The sequence below is a fragment of the Lathyrus oleraceus genome, chromosome 4 (assembly GCF_024323335.1).
Source record: "Lathyrus oleraceus cultivar Zhongwan6 chromosome 4, CAAS_Psat_ZW6_1.0, whole genome shotgun sequence".
Lineage (NCBI taxonomy): Eukaryota > Viridiplantae > Streptophyta > Magnoliopsida > Fabales > Fabaceae > Lathyrus > Lathyrus oleraceus.
This window is the reverse complement of record NC_066582.1, coordinates 463,147,311-463,167,346: the sequence shown is the minus strand read 5'-3', so window position 1 is coordinate 463,167,346 and position 20,036 is coordinate 463,147,311. Positions and strand designations below refer to the sequence as shown.

The following is a 20,036-nucleotide window of genomic DNA, read 5'->3' as shown; positions in this document are numbered from 1 at the left end:
TTTTGATGTTTCTTCTCATCAGAGTTTGAGACTTCTAACTTCTCATAACCACCACCATGTCTCTTCTTGGCGCCAAACCAAGACTGCTTCTGATTCTTCTTACCAGAAGATGCCTTTAGAGCCTGCTCTACCTCTCTTTCAGAGGTTCTCTTAGTCATATGCAACTTTTGTGCCTATAGACTGCTCTACGACTTTTCAATTCTCATGGTGCTCAGATTCTTAGAATTTTCAATTGCTATAACAATGTAACCAAACTAAGGAGTAAGAGATCTCAGTACCTTCTCAATGATTACTTGTTCATAAAGAGTCCTTCCGCAAGACTTCATCTCATTTTTTTTATCAAAATCAATCTGGAGATATAATCTGGTATCTTCTCATTGTTCTTCATGTTGAGATTCTTATACTGATTAAGTAGAGACTGAAACTTCACCTTCTTCACTGATGCTTCACCTCCATAGCAACATACCAGTATGTCCCACACAACCTTTGTTGTTGGCGAATATGCAATCTTCTCAAACACATTCACATCCACACACTAATGGATCTAGAACATAGCTTTTTGATCTTTCTTCCTCAACTCTCTATACATGTTCCTTTGTGTCTCAGTTGCATCCGCTGCAACCGCTACATAATCATCATTGGCGAGATCAAGAACATCTTGAGCGCCAAACAACACATGCAACTGAACCATCCATCGATTCCAGTTCTTTCCATAAAATACTGGATGCTTCGTATTTAAGCTACCGTTTCCACAGTTTATCTTTGATCTTGTGCAAGATTTCACTCAGATCTCACCAAACACTCGTGTTTCCCAATCCCGCAAAATAAGAAAATGTGATTCTATCACGATTCTAATCGTAAACTCAATATGAATTCAAAAAACAAAATCAATCACACACGCCCGACCGTTCACTCATGTTTCTCTTGGTGGTTCCCATGGATCCAAACCAGAGTTTTAGATACCAATTATTGGTGCACAAAAAGGAAGAAGATGAAGATGATGAAGATGAAAGAGAGAGAAAGTGTAACTGAATTGTAACAAACTTTCTATGGAAAACTAAAATTGAGTTATGGATCAGAGATTACAAATAAAGCTTAACTTTGTTTATAGACTAACATGGCAAACTTATATGAAACTCAAATTCATCCTAAATGCAACCTCAAATGAAATGAATTAAAGAGCAGAATTACATAGTGGGTGTTCATTCTCAAAAACTACAATAAAATAAATCTGTAATAAACAAATAAGTGGGGAGAGGAGAAAATAATACGATCAATACCACCGGAGAATATTTTCTCTCGCACCCATAGAACTGACATTGGGTGCCCGACACAGAGGTGCCACAACCTAGTAACCGAGGTTTCACCACCTAGTAACAAAGGTAGCAACAATTGTCATATGAATACAAAATTGAGTTAAAAATAATAGTAGCAAGCTTAACAATGAAGCGATTTTACGATAGAGAAATCTAAGAAGGAAAAGTTTGAAACTAAATGACAATATATTGATATGTGAAGTACAAAAAGTTCAACGAAGTTATTGAGAAACTTAAAGAAGTTATGATGTATGAATATTAAGGAAATTGTGAAAGAAAAATAAATAAAATAAAGAAGAAAACTCCCTTACATGGAACTCTATTACTAATTTCTCTATCACATATTCATGGTTCGATAGTTTTAAAACAATCACCTAACAAATATTTATCCTATATCCGGTTAGAAATTTATTTCCCAATAGTGGTTTACAACTCAAATTCATTCCTTAATTGATTAAAAGATGAAAAGAATAACACACATGGATAAATAAATAATAATAAGAATTCAAATGGTTAATAAAGGATTCATGAATACATATCTTAAATAGTTTCAAGTGGTTCATCTACCTCCTAACTGAAAGAGATTTAAGCTATGTTTGGATTGGCTTCTTGAAGCCCCAAACTCACGTTTTATTCCTTTAAACTTAAAAGTGGTCTTATTTTCTTGTTTGGGTTTTTTCTCCAAAATCAATTCTACTCTCCTAGAAGCAATTCCAATAGAAGCTACAATTCCTAGCTTTTGAGGTTAGCAAGAATCAATTCTGCATTTATGATATTTTGGTTCTTACAATTTTCCTTCATTGCCCTCTTTAATTTCTTTTCAACTGTTTCTTCTATTTTCAAGCTACCATACTCTCTACTTTCCAATTTTCTGCTTTGTATTAATTCCTTCATTACTCTCTTTGCTTTGTATTAATGAATTTGGTAAACCAAATTTGATTAAGATTTATTACCTTCAAGTCTATATATACACCATCATCTCTTACAACCAAAAATACAAGGAAAAATTCTACTCCAAGAATAAGGTAATCTCATAATTTTGTTCTATAATGGTTGTATTTTGTAATTCTTCTGCAACTGATATGAATATGAGAAGAAACAATTGTTTTTTTTTTCGCTCACCTAAATGCATTCTAAGTGTTTGATAAAATGCCTCTTAGAATTTATTTTGTTCAATATTAAACTATAGTGTTGATATACTGCTTATGTTTTCAAACTGCTATTGTTTATATACTAGTTTATGTTCAAATGCATTCTAATGTTTATACTATAATATTTATATATTGCAAATACATTCTAATGTTTATATACTATAGTGCTTATATACTTCCATAAGCTAGTTTTTTACGGCTAGTTAATTTTTTCCTGCAATGCAACTTTAGTGCTGCTACTTTAGTGTTGATATACTTCATGAGTTTGTGTAATTTCATATGGCAGCCTATAATGCTGCTACTTGTATTATGAGTGAAATTTTGTTGCCATATCATGTTAAAATCATTTTCTACTCACACATTATTGTTAGTGTTGATGTGTGTTTGTAACTTTGTGTACATAGTATTATGACTACAAAGAGAAAAATTCATGTTGATGAAATTCAAAGATATAAAGCTAGTTGGACGGATCTTAAAGTTAACGAAATATTCATTCAAGCATGTATGGATCAAGTTACGAAAGGTGAGCGCATTGGAACTAGCTTTACCAAGACGGGTTGGAAAAACATTGTTTCTCAATTTAATGGATCATCCGGGAGAAATTATGACAAGACAAAATTGAAGAATAGATATGATAGCTTGAGAAAGGAATGGAGAGCATGGTTTAATTTATTTGGAAAAGTTACCGGAATGGGGTGGGATAGTGAGAAGAATTCATTTGATGCACCGGACGAGTGGTGGGAGAAAAAACAATTGGAATATCCTCTATATGGAAAATTTAGAGAGAAAGGACTTCCATTTGCTAATCAACTAACCACACTTTTCAAGGATGTGGTGGCTAATGGTGAGTATGCTTGGGCACCTTCAAGTGGTATATTGCCCGATGAGGATTGTGGTAACGATGTTGATGACTTAGGTCCATGTCCTAATAATATTGGCTTGGATGTGGAAGAAGGATCGGGTGATAGTGAAGATGTAAGTATTGGAGCAACGGAAGATTTTTCAAATATTAATTTGAATACTTCCCAAGGGGTTGCTAGCCAAAGTAGTGGACAAAAGAGAAAGAGAGCTAGTGGTGTTGAAAAGAAAACCAAGAAAAAGATAACTCCCTCATCAACAATAGCTGAAGCTGTTAGTGTGATTGCAGAAACATGTAAGGCACGAAATGATGCTATAACTAGTACATCTATTGGTGAGGTGATGGCCACACTCCATACCATGGATGAAATTACAAGTGATATAGACTTGTTGACAAAATGTTGCCAACTAATGATGTTCAAGCCTGCGAGGGAGATGTTTGTTTCCTTTAAAGGTTTTGAAGATAGAAGGGTGCATTGGCTTAAATTTGCAGCAAATAATCCTATGTCGTTTATGAAGATGTAATTGATCTAAAATTTCATAAAAATTAGTCTTATTTATGTATTAGGATCTTAAGCTATGAATCATCTTAAACTAGGACTTATAGTAATTAGACTTTTTATGTATTAGGATTAGCTATCTTTTAATTACCAAATGATATGGTGAAGTGGAATTATAAGTATTGAAATGAATTTGCTATGTTTCTATTACTAAATGCTATGTTTATAAGTATTGAAATGGAATTACTAAATGCTATATTTCATACTGTTAGTTAGATACTGCTAGTTAATTATGAAATGAAATGAAGGGTGCATCTACTTAAATTATACTGCTAGTTAATTTCATACTGGTATGGAATGTAGATTTACTTACACCTAAATGCTATTATTTATAATTATGAAGGGATAAATGAATGATCAGAATGAGCAATTGGACAACAATAGAGAAGAAGAAGATGGCAATGATGATGATGATGATGAATTTTTTCAACAAGCTAGTTTTGTGGCTGCACTAATTGGAGAATACGCAGTAAGTCAATTATGCAAAGAACCATGTAGAACTAGTGAATTAAGCGGTCATGCATGGGTTCAAGAAATATTGCAAGGTAACTCCACTCGCTGTTATGAGATGTTTCGAATGGAAAAACATATTTTTAATTTGATATGCACTAAACTAGTTGAGCATGGTTTAAAGTCTTCTAAAAGAATGGGAGTTGAAGAAATGGTTGCAATGTTTTTAGTTGTTGTTGGACATGGGGTAGGTAATAGAATGATTCAAGAAAGGTTTCAACACTCAGGGGAGACTGTTAGTAGACATTTTCATCGGGTACTTCGTGCTTGTCTTAAGTTGTCTATGAAATATATTAAACCTGAAGATCCTACATTTCATGATTGTCATTCAAAAATAAAAAATGATCAACGTTATTGGCCTTTTTTCAAGAATGCTATAGGAGCAATTGATGGTACTCATGTGTCATGTGTAGTTAATGCCAACGAGCAAACCAGGTATATTGGAAGAAAGGGATATCCTACACAAAATATAATGGCTGTATGTGATTGGAATATGTGTTTCACTTTTGTATTAGCCGGTTGGGAAGGTACTGCCCATGATGCACGTGTTTTTGACCAAGCTCTCACAAATGTGAACCTTAATTTTCCACACCCTCCTCCTGGTTTGTTCTTTTTATTACTACTAATGATTTTTTTTATAATATTTGACTTCACTTTTAAATGATTAATTTATTTTTATAGGTAAGTATTATTTGGTAGATTCTGGCTATCCAACACCAATAGGATACATTGGTCCCTACAGATGTGAACGTTATCACCTTCCTGATTTTAGGCGTTCTAACGGGTTCGCAAATAATAATGAAGTATTTAATTATTATCACTCAAGTTTAAGGTGCACAATAGAAAGAACTTTTGGAGTATGGAAGAACAGATTTGCAATTTTGCGTTGTATGCCCAAGTTCAAATTTCAGACGCAGGTTCAAATAGTCGTCGCAACAATGACCATTCACAACTTTATTAGAAGGAATGCGGAAATTGATGTTGATTTTAATCTTTATGAAGATGAAAATACAACCATTCACCATGATGATTACCATATATCGCCTAACTTAGATCAATCACAAGTTTTAAATGCCGCTTCATCATTAGAGATGGATCACGTTCGCGACTCAATTCGCAATAAAATTATAGAGTACAAGTTAAAAACTTAATATTGTTATAAATTAGTACTATATTTCAATTTAAATTAGTATTGTAATAATATTTTAGTGCTATGTTGCATTTCAAATTTTATTATATATTTGTAATTTTTATTATGTTTAAATATTATTAATTTTGTCTTTTTTATTTATGTGTTTAACCATGTCCATTTTGGTAATTATACATTCAAAATCAATTTTGATAAAAATCATCCAAACAACATTAATTGATAACAATCACTTTTACATAAATGTATCCAAACATAAATCAATTCTGTTAAACTCAATTCTGTTAAAATCAATTCTACCAAACTCAATTCTATCAAAATCAATTTTGTTCACCGCCAATCCAAACACACACTTAGCTATTCATACCGATCAACAAAGAAAATAAATAGTGATGGAAGATTTGCACACAAGACTATTGTAAAGAGATGACCAATGCTACTTGAATTACCAAATTTTGCATTAGGAATTCTCTAGTTGTCTATGTACTTGTTGCTAAGTTTCTCCTCCTTATTCATAACCCAGGACCTTCATTTAAATAGATATATATAGTGTTATAGGTGTTGAGCAAATGAATGTGGTTGAATTCTGATATTTTGTTTTTAATTTTTTTTTAGAAAAACAATTGATTTTAAGAATATGATAGAAGAAAAGATTAGGCAACAACAAAGATAAATGATACGAAAATAAAGAGATAGGATAAGAGGATTCATATAGCTAGTCTTCAAGAGAATTCCTATGTGCGTCATACTCTAATCCCCAAGAGAAATCTTCTTAAGATTTTCATTATTAACAATTTGAGATTTTATATAGGTTCAACTCAACAATATGACACCAAATTTCGTACAAATTTATCTTGCAACCTTCAAGTCTATAACAACAACACAAGAAGACTAGTCTCTCGATTACACAAATTCAAACAGTAATAGAAAAACACAACTCTTACATGAAGTCTTTCACTCTATCAACTCTAAGGTGATTTCTAGTGAATAAAATTGATAACAAAATGAGAATGAGTGAGATAGAAGAATATATAGTTCATAAAATTCGTAATTTTAAAGTAAGGAAAACACTCATTTAGATAGAAAAAATTAGTTAAAAAGGAAACAACTCATGGATTTGGTTGTTGTCAAATCAGTTAGAAATGGCAGCCTAATCGATTAGACTAAGTCAGAAAAGAAAACTTTAATCTGCTACCTAACTTAATTGATTAAAAGGCTTTCTAACCAATTTGGTGGCAAACTCGCGCTTTAACCAATTAGATGAAAGGTCTAATCTATTAGACAATGAGTTTAGCTTTCTTAGTTGATCATTTAGCTTTCCTAATTGATCAACATTACTTCTGAATTGTTTAAGTACTTTACATGATTGGTTTAAGAAGATTTTAGAACAACATGAAGAGATTAAAATACTTTTAGTGTGTCTATACACTACTTAAGTACCACAAGAGTTATTCTTGCTTAATTCACATTCAACTGATCAAATACAAGATAACAACACTAACGTAAGATAAGACAATCTTTCAAATCTTCATTTCCTTTTGTTTGATTTGATTTCTTTTGTTCTTAAAAGAGGAACTTGGATACTTTTTGAAATTCTATTCTTGAGGAGATAGATGTCGGACACTATGTTGGGACAACTTGTCCAACTTTTTAAACCAGAATGACAACAATAAAAGAAGTAATGCATAAAGCAATAAAAACACAAGAGATTGGTAACCCAATTAGGTAAAACAACACTTACGTCTAGGGGAAACTCTACCCAAGAAAGGAAATTCACTACTTTGAATTATAACAGTTAGTCTTATAAGAACCTTCGAATCCTATGAAGTTTTATGTCTCTCCATAATTCTCATGACTTTCTATTTAGACTCACCCTAAATATGATAATCCACTCACTTTCTTCAACCACTAACCCCTAGTGATCAACCTCAATAACAACTTTATTGATTGTTGAATTTACGACTCAATTAAGACAAATCAATAGCTATGTCAAGTTATTGAAACATAGAATGGTCTACACAAACATGATGAATTTACAACTCAACTAAGACAAACCAACAACTATGCCAAGTTATTGAAATATAATGTGGTGTAAATAAAGATTCGAAACTAATTTTTATGATGGCGTTAGCGTGGAATACAAGACTAAAAAACCCTAGACATAAAGAACTTAATATTTTGTACAAACCCTCAAATAGAACATGAGAATTGAGTCTTGTAACATCCCGATTTTTTAAACTAATATTTTATTTAACTGGAATGTTTATGTGTGTATTTGTATTATTTTGGGTGTTTTGGGAGATTTAGGAGTAATTTAGTAATTTGATAATTACTTGAATCATAGATTTTGAGAGAGGAGAAATAAAGTATGAATTATTTACATTATTGGTTATATTTAGATGATTTTAATTAATTAGTAAGAATTGGAGAAAATAGAATTATCCGAAATAATTCACATTTTTGAGGATTTTTATTAAATATTTATTTAATTGAAATTTTTATTTAAATAAAATAAAATGTTCTATTTTAATTAGAAAATATACTTTTTGGAATAAAATATGAGCGTCAGATTTCTTTAAGGGTGTGAGTTGTGTTTGAGTTTTTTGAGTTGAACATATTTTGATGATTTTGTATGATGATATTTTATGATGAGCTTTTATAATTGCTTGAGTTGCATGTTTGTTTGCTATACATGATCATGCATGCATATATTTTGGAGTTAGGTAGGACTTCGGTCCACTGGGACCAGTTCAGAAAGGAACCATGGTGATCTCATGTTCAGAGAGGGATACGGTTCAACAGGAATCAGAGACATGGGCAATCAGTAACAAACCTATGACCCAAAAAACCTAGTATCACATGCATATTGGTGAAGGAGTTGATGCATTAGCATTTGCATTATTAATTAGATTGTGATTGTATGTTGTAAGAATATTATATTTGTTGTTGTTTCGGTACCATCCTGCTATTAATTTTCACCATTAACATTTAGAAGGTGTATTGCCACCCCTTCTTGTTTGCTTTGTTGGCTTTGTGCAATTTTGTACAGATACTCAACATGAGTAGTTGCTTGTGAGTTGGAAGATGATCTTGGAGCTTGTCTTCGTTTATTTTTATATTTATGCAATTTAGTTGGTCTATATGCTCTGATCTGTAACATCGGAAACATGACGTATTATTTGTTTTGAGTTTATGTTTGGAGTTATTTTTCTTAGGTATTTTATTTTAAATAATTATTTAATGTTATGAGATAATTTGAATTCCGCTGCAAGATTTGAAAAATACTCATGAAGTATGTGTGTTGTGTTTTAAGTAGCATCATAAGTCGTGAATTTATCTTTTATAATAAGAGTCATGGTTTAGGGTGTTACAACTATCCTTATATGGCAATATGTTCTAGGCTTTTTCCTTATGGTTATCTGATTTAAATTCATCCAGAATAATAGAGAATCTTATTGGAATAAATTGCTCCATAAAACTATCCAAAAGATATGATTTGTTATATTCAAATTCAAATTTAAATCTCCATACATTGCTTACAAATTTGTAAACAAGTCAACCATACATTGCTAACAAATCTGTAAACAAACCAATCAACAAATTTGCAACAAATCTGATTGAAATACAATCAGAAAAATTACACCAAACAAGATCCTTCATGGCCCGCTGACAAGGCTAGATGTTGCATTACACATGCTGGAACATCATGTTCCACATGTTGCACCGGTAGATCCAAATTAACACTTCTCCATGACTTGTAGATCTTTTTTCGTAGAGAGAATCTTAGATAGAATAATTTTGAACAAAAACTGCAATACCATTTGTCTGTTGTTGATACTAGATGTTGCAGAACACGTGTTGGAACATCGTGTTCCACATGTATCCCTTCTGTACCAGAAAAGCTTCAACAAACTCTATGTTATTTTGCATAATGCAACCATTCCCAAAAGGACCAACAATCTCCTCCTTTGGTAAAATTTGGAAAAACAACTCTTCAAGCAGAATTACAACTAAGTATCAAAGATATACTTACATCAAGCCTCAACAACAGCAGAAGAACAGAGCATACATTAGTAGCAGCATAAATAACACAGAACAAAGCACAAATCGTAAATCATGAGGTACACAAAGTTAGTACACAGAATAATACCTTTTAACCGAAAGTTGCATTATTTCCAATCATTGCATATCTTCATTCAGCAACAACATTTCATGAACTGTTGATTTTCTATGATGCGTTGTGCCTAAGTGCTCAAGTGCCTCCTACAAGCCGCCACTAGCCTCTATGCCCATGCACTCGGACCCAGTCCCGGAGCCGATGTCACCGGTGGCGACACCGGCGAGAGGTGTATGAATGAGATAAGTTGCATAATGTTTGAGACCGTCACATTTGTCCATGTGACACTTTATCCTCCTTTTTCCTTTTGTTGAGTAAATATTGTTAACTTTTTCTAAAGACTTTGAATGTGAGTAAAACATCCAATGTGAGACTACTTCCCTTGCATTTATTAGCATTTACTCCATTCCACTTTTCTTATCATTTTGGAACATACACACGTGAAAATTTAATGTTCATGAATTTATAATTATATATATACATATCCATAATGTTTATTCTACAATCAAATTAATATTATGTTTAATTTAGTTTATTTACAATTCAGTAACAATATGATTCTAATAACTATGTTCGACTAAGTTTTTAAAGTCTGAGATGTGAGGACCGTCGTTCTGACGAGACTCAGTAAAGTAAAACAACACTGAATTTTAATATTAAAATGATTTTTTAATTCTAAATTTTGTTTCTAAAAATTAAAAGCTTTGCGCGACGGCAAAAGTATTTAGATATCGGTTTCAGCACGATAGTGTGAAAGTGGTCTCCAAACGTAAAATTTAGATTTTTAATTTCTAAAAATAACGAAAATGCTTTATTAATTAATTAGGATTTGTTGGTTTTCAAAAAATGTTTCGAAATTGTAACTTGTATGTGCGACAACAGGCAACTACGATTCCGAAATTCAACACGGGTTGCGCGAAAGTAAGTAGTGTTTTTAAATTAGGTACTCCTCCGAAAAATATTTTTAAAACAAACTAAAGTGCTTAATTTTATCTAAGTCCCGAAAGTACCCGGAAATTACATTTCGGTCTCCATTTCGTTTAATCCATAGTCTAGTTATTTTAATTCGTTTTCAAATAAAGTTTCTACCAATTAACCTTAGATTTATAAAGCAACAATAGATAACAATAGGTTGACATTGATTTCTGTGGGTTCGACATTTTTTATACTATAACTGATTTTTTTGTGCACTTGCGGGATACACATCAAGATCAAGAGAGATCTCACATCCTTAAGATCTACTTATGGCTTGAGGTCATTAGAGGAAATTTTCGGATATTCATATAGACCACATAAAAATAGCTTGAGAGACGAACATTCCTTCTATCATGAAGCTGAGTAGCCAGAGGTATAAATTTCTTGGCCACTGGGAGTTGGAGCAAAAAATATAGTGAGACAACCAATGGGTGAGAAAGTTGTGTGTTCATGGGCACTCACATTGTCAGTCTAAGCATAATAGCCTTTAATGTACGTATTATAACTAGGGTGAACAAAACAGAAATTAGGCTTAGTTTTGTTGATCTTGGAAGGGTCAAAGGTTTCCCTGTTGTTCAAAGACCAACAATTGTTGTTAAGTCAAAGCACGTTGGAGTTATCATTTCACATTGTAAGTGAAATGTGTTGGTCGTAGATTCCCCGAAGAAGATAGTAGCAACCAGTGTGTGGGGTTATACCTATGGCCAACTCTTGAGAGTTGTATCAGGTCAAAGATACCATGATATTTCGATACTTTTTCCTTCTTTTGTTGGACCATATACAACCACTTGATATATGAAGGATTGTTGGTCGAAGGAGATGACCAAAACACACGGTTCTTCATGAAGCTAAGATCAAATGGCTCATCCTTAAACACTAAGGGTTCACGCAAGAGGAAACTAGGGAAGAAACTTTCCAAATTCTAGGGTTTCTTAACTAGTCTAAGGAGAGGACCCATAAAAACATGAGTACTACCTGCAATGGAATATGGGATTAATACTTGAGAATGCCATATAACAATTTTTTCCTCTTGCATAGGAGGCTCTAGGGCATATTGATACAACCACAAGTGCATGGCTCTGTGAAGTAGTAAAAGATATCGAATCACATAGACCAATCGCTTAAGTATCGAGTTCAGTTCTATCGGTGTATATCTAGAGAAATCGAAAATATGGATTTTGGTAAAACAACTTAAATAAAAAAGCACTTAAATTCCAATTGAGGAAAACATGACCAAGGGTTATGGTCCTTACTCTAACACAACTGCATGTTGCATGTCACTTCTATTACAAGAATTCTACATGAATTATAGAAAATAGATAAATATAGGAAATACCTGCTTTCGCCAGCACATTTTCATATCGACAATGAATAATTCGCCTATTTTCGCATGGCCGGATTATTCGTCGATGATTCGTTACTTTTTCTCATCTATATAGTTTTCTCAAATTAGTCTAAGTGCTTTCGCTTTTTTGAACTTGATTGTTTAAAAATTTGCGCTTCGGTATCAACACATATCCTTTCAAACTACGGTCGATACCTGAGAACACCTTATTTTTATAACGGAGTTTGAATGCATGAACTCATATTATAAAATAAGTTTAAACTAGAATTCTCATAATCAATAGTGACAGATCATACAAGAGGTCATAATATAATCCCCATAACCCTAAGTCCCTAATGGACTACTCACTCATGGTGAGGGAAACATAATCAAATCGGTATTCAACATCAAATTCATATAAGACAATAAGAATAGATGTACAATTGAAGAGGAATAAATAAGAAAACATGGTTTTAGATTAAGTTTTGATCCAATTTTTCTCCCTTGGAGACTGAGTACAGAGAAAAACAAAACAAAATATACGTAGAAATTTTCTGGAATAAAACTTGGATCCTAAAACTCATAATAGGCTATGAAATTTATAGGAAAAAGTATAAGTTGCACAAAATACTTTGTTCAATGATTATTACATCAAATCAAATAATGCCTAAGAGCCACAATAAAGAAGAATCAATCTAAATAAGGAAACAAGCACAATCTTCCTTGCCCTCCTGCTACGGCCTGTAGCGCCTGCTACATGTGGCCGTAGAAGGTTTCTATTCTTTATACAGGGGGAAGAACCAAATGAAACCTTAATCGGCCTTACTGCTATGACCCGTAGTAGCTGCTATGGGTGGTCGTAACAGCCTAATGGTTTTACTATAAAAAAAATTGTCTTTTGTTGTTTTGCCTTGTTTTGCTTTTTTTACCCCTCTTTGTCTTGAATGCTCATTAGGCCTTGATAATAGCAAGAAGACACAACAAAGGCATAAAGCATGGTAATTGGAAGTAAACCAAACAAAATACGATGAAATCAAGAGAAAATGACTAGAAATAACGATGTGAAAACCACTTATCACATATGTGCGATCGTCCTTGAGAATAGGACTTGGGATATTAGCAACATGAGGAACTTGTGTTGCGCATTTAGGAATGGAGCTGAAAGCCATTGTTGATTTTTGAGAACTTTTAGAAAAGAAGAAGTTTTTTTGGAAGACGAGAGTAGAAGTTACAGAAATCTCAAAAGAATTTCTAGGTTTTTGGATATAAAGATGGTGGAAAAGGAAAAGATACATTGAAGAAGCGTATAGATAGCAACAAAGAGGAAAGCAACTTTTCAGTTTCCCTCTAAAAAATTCTTGACAAGTGTCGTTTCGAGATACACATGTGGCATTTATTTTTTTAGGAAGAAATTAATTTAAATGATTTCCTTAAATATCATTTAATTTCGTGACCCATAATTGTCCTAGGAAATTGGAGTAATAATAACAATTTGCACGCACGTATGTGACGTGACAGTTTGGTGAAAAGTTATCATGATGGACAAAAACACGTCTAATTAATGTGACATGTGTAGGGTATTTTAAACAGTGTCAAACAATTACTAAAAACGTCACATTTCTTCCATCTGATACATATGATCGAAAATGATATTTTTGGGGGGCATCTGTTAGCTTGGAAATTCTAGCTTGAGAAATGCAACAAAGAATGGTATTAACTACGTTAGAAAATGCTAAGTCTCAAGAGCGCCAAATCAAATTCTTCGATATACTAACTATGCTAACTAAGGTGGTTCGACTAAACTATTAGATAAATTGAGGCAAAACTGAATTTCAGGAGTCACAAGAACAGATCCACAAAATTATAATCACTCTCTCTTTGAAACACGTCCAAAATATCGAAGTAATTTGCATAAATTAGATCTTCGAAAAAGGTCGAGATTGACACGTCCATCAGATGTTAGGGACTTCCGACAAGTCCATAAGATTGTGTGATATGGAGATGTCTCAACAATACTATAAGAGTTATCCAAAGACTTCCGACAAATGCAATTAATAGGTTCAAAGCAATTACCAACGCAGTTATCAGCATGGTGGTTGATTTTCAACAGTTTTATCTTTGAAGACGCATGAAAGCAAGTTAGAGTGATGAAGCCTACTTAGTGGGATACATGTTAGATTTTGGGAATCTATCTATTGTCGACGGTTATTATTGTATTAATATATAAGTCAATCTCAGTATATTTGGTCGAGGTCGCAAAGTTTCACTCACTCTCTATAAAACTAAAGTATCCAAATCACATAGAGAAACAATTTGTTAGAAATGTATGACTCTGCATCCATCTTTTAACTTTCTTAAGCCTTTTCAATTAAAGAATTTATTTTATGATATTTATTATGTTTTTTCTTTATTTTATTTCTTCAAATCAATTATGTATTTATATTCAGTTCGTTAATTTTCAAGCATTTAAATATCAATCATAAATACTTTTTTTCGCACTTTTTTGTACAAATTATCTGAGATTTTTTCAAATTTAATCTCTTAAGTAAATTAAACTCGTGATTGTTTACTAAAAATATCAGTAAACAAATATCACAAGGAACTACAAAAAAAATCAATTATGATTTAGTTTTTTAAAGAATAATTTTAGTGGTGTTAACAATAAAATTGATTCGATTTTTTTTTCTCCGAAGTTGTCTACTAGTAAAAGATCATCTTACATAGTCATTTCTCATCTATTATATATATTAAAACAAATTTTAAATTGTTTGCTACATTTATTTTATTTCTGCCACATCATTCCATAATTCTATGTATCACCTTCAAAAACTCATTTTCATTTTTCATCTATTATATACAATAATTCTACTCTATTGAAGGGTAGATTTAAACCATTGTAAACATTGAAAAAAAATATTTTAAATAAAATGGTCTAATAAACTAATTATTATTCAAACTATGTATATTTTCTATGAAATACTTCAACTAAGAATATACTCTCAAATTTATAAAATTAAAAGAGATGTGGTAATCAACAAACAACAATATAATGTTTAAAAAAGAACACCTATTTTTCGGCTAATATCAAAATAAAACAAAAAAATCACTTTATTGTTATTTAAGTTTGCAAAAATAGATTACCGATGACATTCTCAATTTGTGAGTATGTATATTCTTTTTAAATAAAATATATAATTTATTTATTATATTCTCAATTATAATTTACATTATAAATTATTATAATATTAATTTAATATTCATATTTTATGAAAATAAATTCTTAATGTATTTAAAATTTAATAAAAATAAATAAATTTAAAATTGTGAGTCTTAATCTAGTTTAAATTATTTAAATACCCGAATTACTCATACTATTCATTTTTGTCGCACTTTGTGTAGTTTTGCACGTGTTTAAAAACTAAATTCTTTACAAATTATACCTATTAAAAAAAAACACATTAAAATCAAATGAAATCTTATTTGACATCCACGTTATAACATTAAAATATTATACGGACAGAACAGAACCTATCATAAGATAACAGTATTCGTTTAATTTTGTCTTCAACATTGAAATCCAAAACAATACGCAGAGTCGCAAAGAGACAAGTTTCTTAATCTCCTCAAAGCAATAATGTAATTTAGTACTAGTACATGATTATGAATGAAGATTATGATTTTCTTCTTGATCATTCATGTTCCAATCTCATTCGAATTGCAGATCTAAGACTCTCTTCATTTCTCATCTCGTCAGGAAGTTGAACAACCACAACATCTTGAACCATTATTTCATTAAAACATGATATACTCGCATGATGTACCTGAAACTCCAAATCCTTAAACACACTCATTAATCTTGCTCCAGGGTGATTAACATTCTCGGATTGAACTCTCACCATAGCATCGTTACCTATAATCTTCACATCAATCTCCAAAGCGATAACATTGTTGTTGTTATTACTACTACATGTTCTTTTTTGGTCCACCACAGTTGAAGTTGTTGTTACTGTACTTTCGATTGTTTCCATCTTCAGTTTTTTTGTTTCCTTTTGATTCTCTGATTCTAATTCTTCGACTTTTGCTTTTAACTCGTTGATGTAATCCACTGCATCGGATAACAATGAAGCTTTGTCCATCCTTGAAACGTTTGGAACCACTGCTCTTAGAGCGTAGAATCTATTGTTTAGTTTCTCTCTCCTCTGTCTCTCTGCTTCCACATGGTTCATCGGAGTTTGAACTCCGGTTAGTGGTTTTCTTCCTCTCTTCTTCGGTTCTCGTTTCTCAAAAGAATCATTTGTTTTTGTTGTTGTTGATGGTGTTGGTAATTGTGGATAATATTCTGAGTCGGAATGTTCAGAATCTATGTAACATGATGAAACAATGTTATGTTTTTTTTGTAGTTTTTTGTTCATCGTTTTTTGTGTCTCCTCGGTTTCCTCGCCGGTGCCGGAGATGATACCGATGTCGGAGAATGAGATGTTTTGGTCGAATGTTTGGATTTTGTCAAGTGGGTTGGTGGGAAGAAGATCTAGTTTTGAGATTGAGTTTGATTCTGACGAGGATGATTGGAACATGGATTTAGCTTGATGTACGAGGTTCCAATTTTGTTGGATATTTTCGTAAGACCCCATTTCGAGAACTCCCATGGTTGTTGGAATACAAATTAACGTTTCGATTCCGTGCACGTGTGCTTCATTGGATCTCTCACAGTTATAAAATTGAAGCTCTTGTTTACTATTCAACCATAGAACAGAATCTAAGGCAAAAGCTTTACCAGGTAAAGAAATAGAAGAAGAATTACCGACGGAAAAGCTTCGTGTCAACGACATAACGTAGAACCATTCAGCATCACCATTTGTACACGTGTCTGTGTCTGCGTCTGTGTCACATCGTTTGTTTGAAGTAGTTGTTGTTTCTTTGGTTCCTTGGAAATGGCCTTCACCCCAAGATAAGAAAGGGTTACCTTTTTCATCTTTTGTTGTTTGCCACAAAATGGCATAGACCCAATTGTCGGATTGAGATTGGAGTAAAAATTGAAGCTTTTGTTGAAGGGTTGATGTTTGTGGTAATAAAGGGTTTTGTATCATGGAAGAAGATGATGAAGGTGAGATGATGAAATCTTCCATAGGTGGTAGTAAAGTGTATGAAGAAAAAAAGAGAGATGAATGATGAGATTGGAAAAAGATGGAGAAAAGGGAACAAGAGGTTGAGATTGATTAATAGAGTAAAAGTAGAAATTTTTATGTTGTACAAATGATTGATCTTTTTAGGTTAAGAAAAGAGTGTAAAATTAGGGTTGGGAGAAGAAATGAAGATTTATGAGCATATAAGTGGAGGTTATTTACTTGAACTAATATGGTGAGGCAAGAGTGTAAAATTTTGTGGGAATGGATTTGAGAAAATTGGGTACAAATAATGTTGAAATGGAATAATGTATTGGTATTATTAGGCCTTACAAGCACGTGAAGTGAAAGTGAAAGGTGCAATGATGGATATAAATCATAGAACAATGTTATGTAATGTGTTGTAGTGGGGTCTTGTTTGTATGGAGATTTTGTGTTGTATCATGGGAAAATCACAAAGATAATTAAACAAACTAATTTCCACTTGTTGGATTATTAGTAATTGACTTGCTTAAAACTTTTTAATAGTCTATGCTTCTTTTTCATTCTAATGTTATAATTCTCCTCTTTTTCAAATGAAAGTGTTTTAATGTTTTTATACACATAGTATAGTAATTTTCCTATATTATATTTAATAAATATCAATGTATATATTATAAATATAAAGATTTTTGTACTTTTAGAATTCCCCTTGCATTATAGGCACTATGCCTAGCGTGAATGCGCCCAAGACAAATTGATGTATCCATATATACACATATATATATTTTGTTTGAAATGTACCTAGACTCTTTCTAACTATCACGTGCATATTTTATCTTTTGTAAACCCTTGTAGCTCATATTATCGCATTCTTATGCTTCAACTCGGATTACAAATCTATGGCCTATGAATTAAATGATAGACTTTACTTAGAGATAGGTAGAAATTGACAAAGGAGGTTTTTGGAGTAAAGCATTGTGTGGAGATTTTAATTTATCTCTCCTTAGAAAGTGGCTTTGTAGAACCTGCTTGGCTTCTTTTGGGTATTGGTGTGCTGGTATCTTTGGATATACATGAACAATCTTATTTTCGAAGGAGGAAAGTTGGATTGGTTTCAAGTTAATTATGAAGGAAACAAGCAAGTCTGCTGCATTGATTGGCAAACTCATATTGGAAACTATTTTGTGTTAAATCAAAACTAGGGTTTCTTTTCCTTTCAGCCTTATCGTTAGTTATTTTCTTGCCCCGATTGATATTGGTTTCTCTCTTTTATATTAAAGGTTGAGTACCCCTTGTACTCTCTTTAATATAATTGGTTGTTTATAAATAAAACTTAGTGATAGGTAGAAACTTAGTATGTAACTTATCACAAAGTAAAAAGTTTTGAGTGATATATAAGAGATTTGATAATTCCTCCTCAGATATTATGATATTTTTAAGGTATTTTTTATTAGAGTTAGTTGAAAATATAGAAGTTTAAAAAGTCCCACGTCGCTTAATCTTATAAAGAAAGAGAGAATCTAAGATTATTTGGGATTGGTTGAAAATATACATGTTGAAGAAGTCTCACATTGTTCAGTTTTGTAAAGGAAATGAGAGTCTAAAGTTATATAAATGATTCAAATTCATCTTTACAAGATGCACTAGTCAAAAGCACTTTATATTTGTATTTGACTTTTTATATTTTCTTTTATACTCTTTTGTTAGAGTGTTGTAAGGGGTAGTTAAATACTTGCTTTAGAGAGTGTGGGTGCATTAGGGACAAAGCTAGAAAATTTAAGATGTGTGGACAATATATATTATATATTATTAAAAAAAATTCAAGTCCCACATAGGTTAAACATAGATTAAAGATATAATCCACAAAGTCTTTATATAGAGTGACATTCTTCATCCTCAAAATCGATTTTATAGAGATGAATTAAGTTAAACTTTAATCTTATTATATATTTCTTTTATAACGTAAGAATTAGTTGTACATATATTAAATTATTTTTTATTATTATGTCACTTTCTTATATTACTTATAAAGTATTTGGCCAAATATTTATATCTGTGAGATAATGTGAGATAATTAAACGTAAGTGTAATCTTTTTATTAAAAATAATATGCATACTAATTATATTTAAATTATAATAATATACTAATTTTGTATGTAAAGTATATTTAATTTTAAAAAATAAATATTATTTTTTTAAATGAAATGATAATAATTACTAAAATTACATAATTATGAGATTTCAAATTCAAATTTAAATCAAAGTTATAATATTTATCATTTATTAATGTAATAAAATTTTAGAGACAGTACTAAATCTTGTTTATTGATAAATAAATATTACAACTTATAATATAAATATTATGAATAAAAGATATAATATATTAAATTATTGATATAATATAGTAATTTCAATTAAAATTTATAATTATCAATTATCTTGTCTTAAAAATATAATTAATTATATGCAATAGATATTAAAAATATACTAGCTATTTTATATTAATAGGTATTACATATAAAACACATTTAACTATGTGATTGAATTTGAGTTTTTGAAAATTTATTATATAAAGCATAATATTGTTTGTATATATTATTATTATATATTAGCATATGAGTGGAATATTAATTGAATATTAGTGGGGGCATATACCCCCTTACTCCTATACATAGCTTCGTCCCTAATTAGGATTTTGGGGTGGTTGAGGGTAGTCTATGTATTGTAAAAAATTTCACATAATGTTATTCTCTGGTTGTCATTTGACAATAGTCGTGGTTTTTTCTTCAATTTTGGAGTTTCCACGTTAGTCTCTTGTGTTGTTATTGTGTTCCTCTTTTTTCCTATATGATTTTTTTCCCAACAAGTGATATCATGAGCCTTGGTTTTGTGAGGTATAAATTTTTTTAGTATGCTCTGTGATTGCAGTTTTGTCTGATCTTCCACATCATAAAAGAAATTGTATACTCTATG

The 20,036-nt window shown here is 31.4% G+C and overlaps 2 protein-coding genes across 4 annotated transcripts; one reads left to right on the top strand and one right to left on the bottom strand.

The window, feature by feature from the left end:
* The first annotated feature begins 1,899 nt into the window (after nt 1-1,899).
* LOC127135658 (L10-interacting MYB domain-containing protein-like) lies at nt 1,900-5,508 on the top strand. 3 transcript variants are annotated; one of them, XM_051062317.1, is made up of 2 exons: nt 1,900-2,341; nt 4,229-5,508. In XM_051062317.1, exon 2 carries the CDS (start codon nt 4,235-4,237, stop codon nt 5,057-5,059), a length of 825 nt encoding a protein of 274 aa, XP_050918274.1. In that variant the 5' UTR covers nt 1,900-2,341; nt 4,229-4,234; the 3' UTR covers nt 5,060-5,508. The 3 variants fall into 3 exon arrangements, with proteins under 3 accessions (XP_050918274.1, XP_050918273.1, XP_050918272.1); XM_051062316.1 differs by lacking the exon at nt 4,229-5,508 and adding an exon at nt 2,872-4,068 and having other exon boundaries at nt 1,900-2,060; XM_051062315.1 differs by lacking the exon at nt 4,229-5,508 and adding an exon at nt 2,872-4,068.
* Nucleotides 5,509-15,416: 9,908 nt separating this feature from the next.
* On the bottom strand, nt 15,417-17,338 carry LOC127076122 (transcription factor MYC2). Its single transcript, XM_051017688.1, has one exon. The coding sequence runs from the start codon at nt 17,082-17,084 to the stop codon at nt 15,648-15,650; it is 1,437 nt and encodes a 478-aa protein (XP_050873645.1). The 5' UTR covers nt 17,085-17,338; the 3' UTR covers nt 15,417-15,647.
* Nucleotides 17,339-20,036: the final 2,698 nt, after the last annotated feature.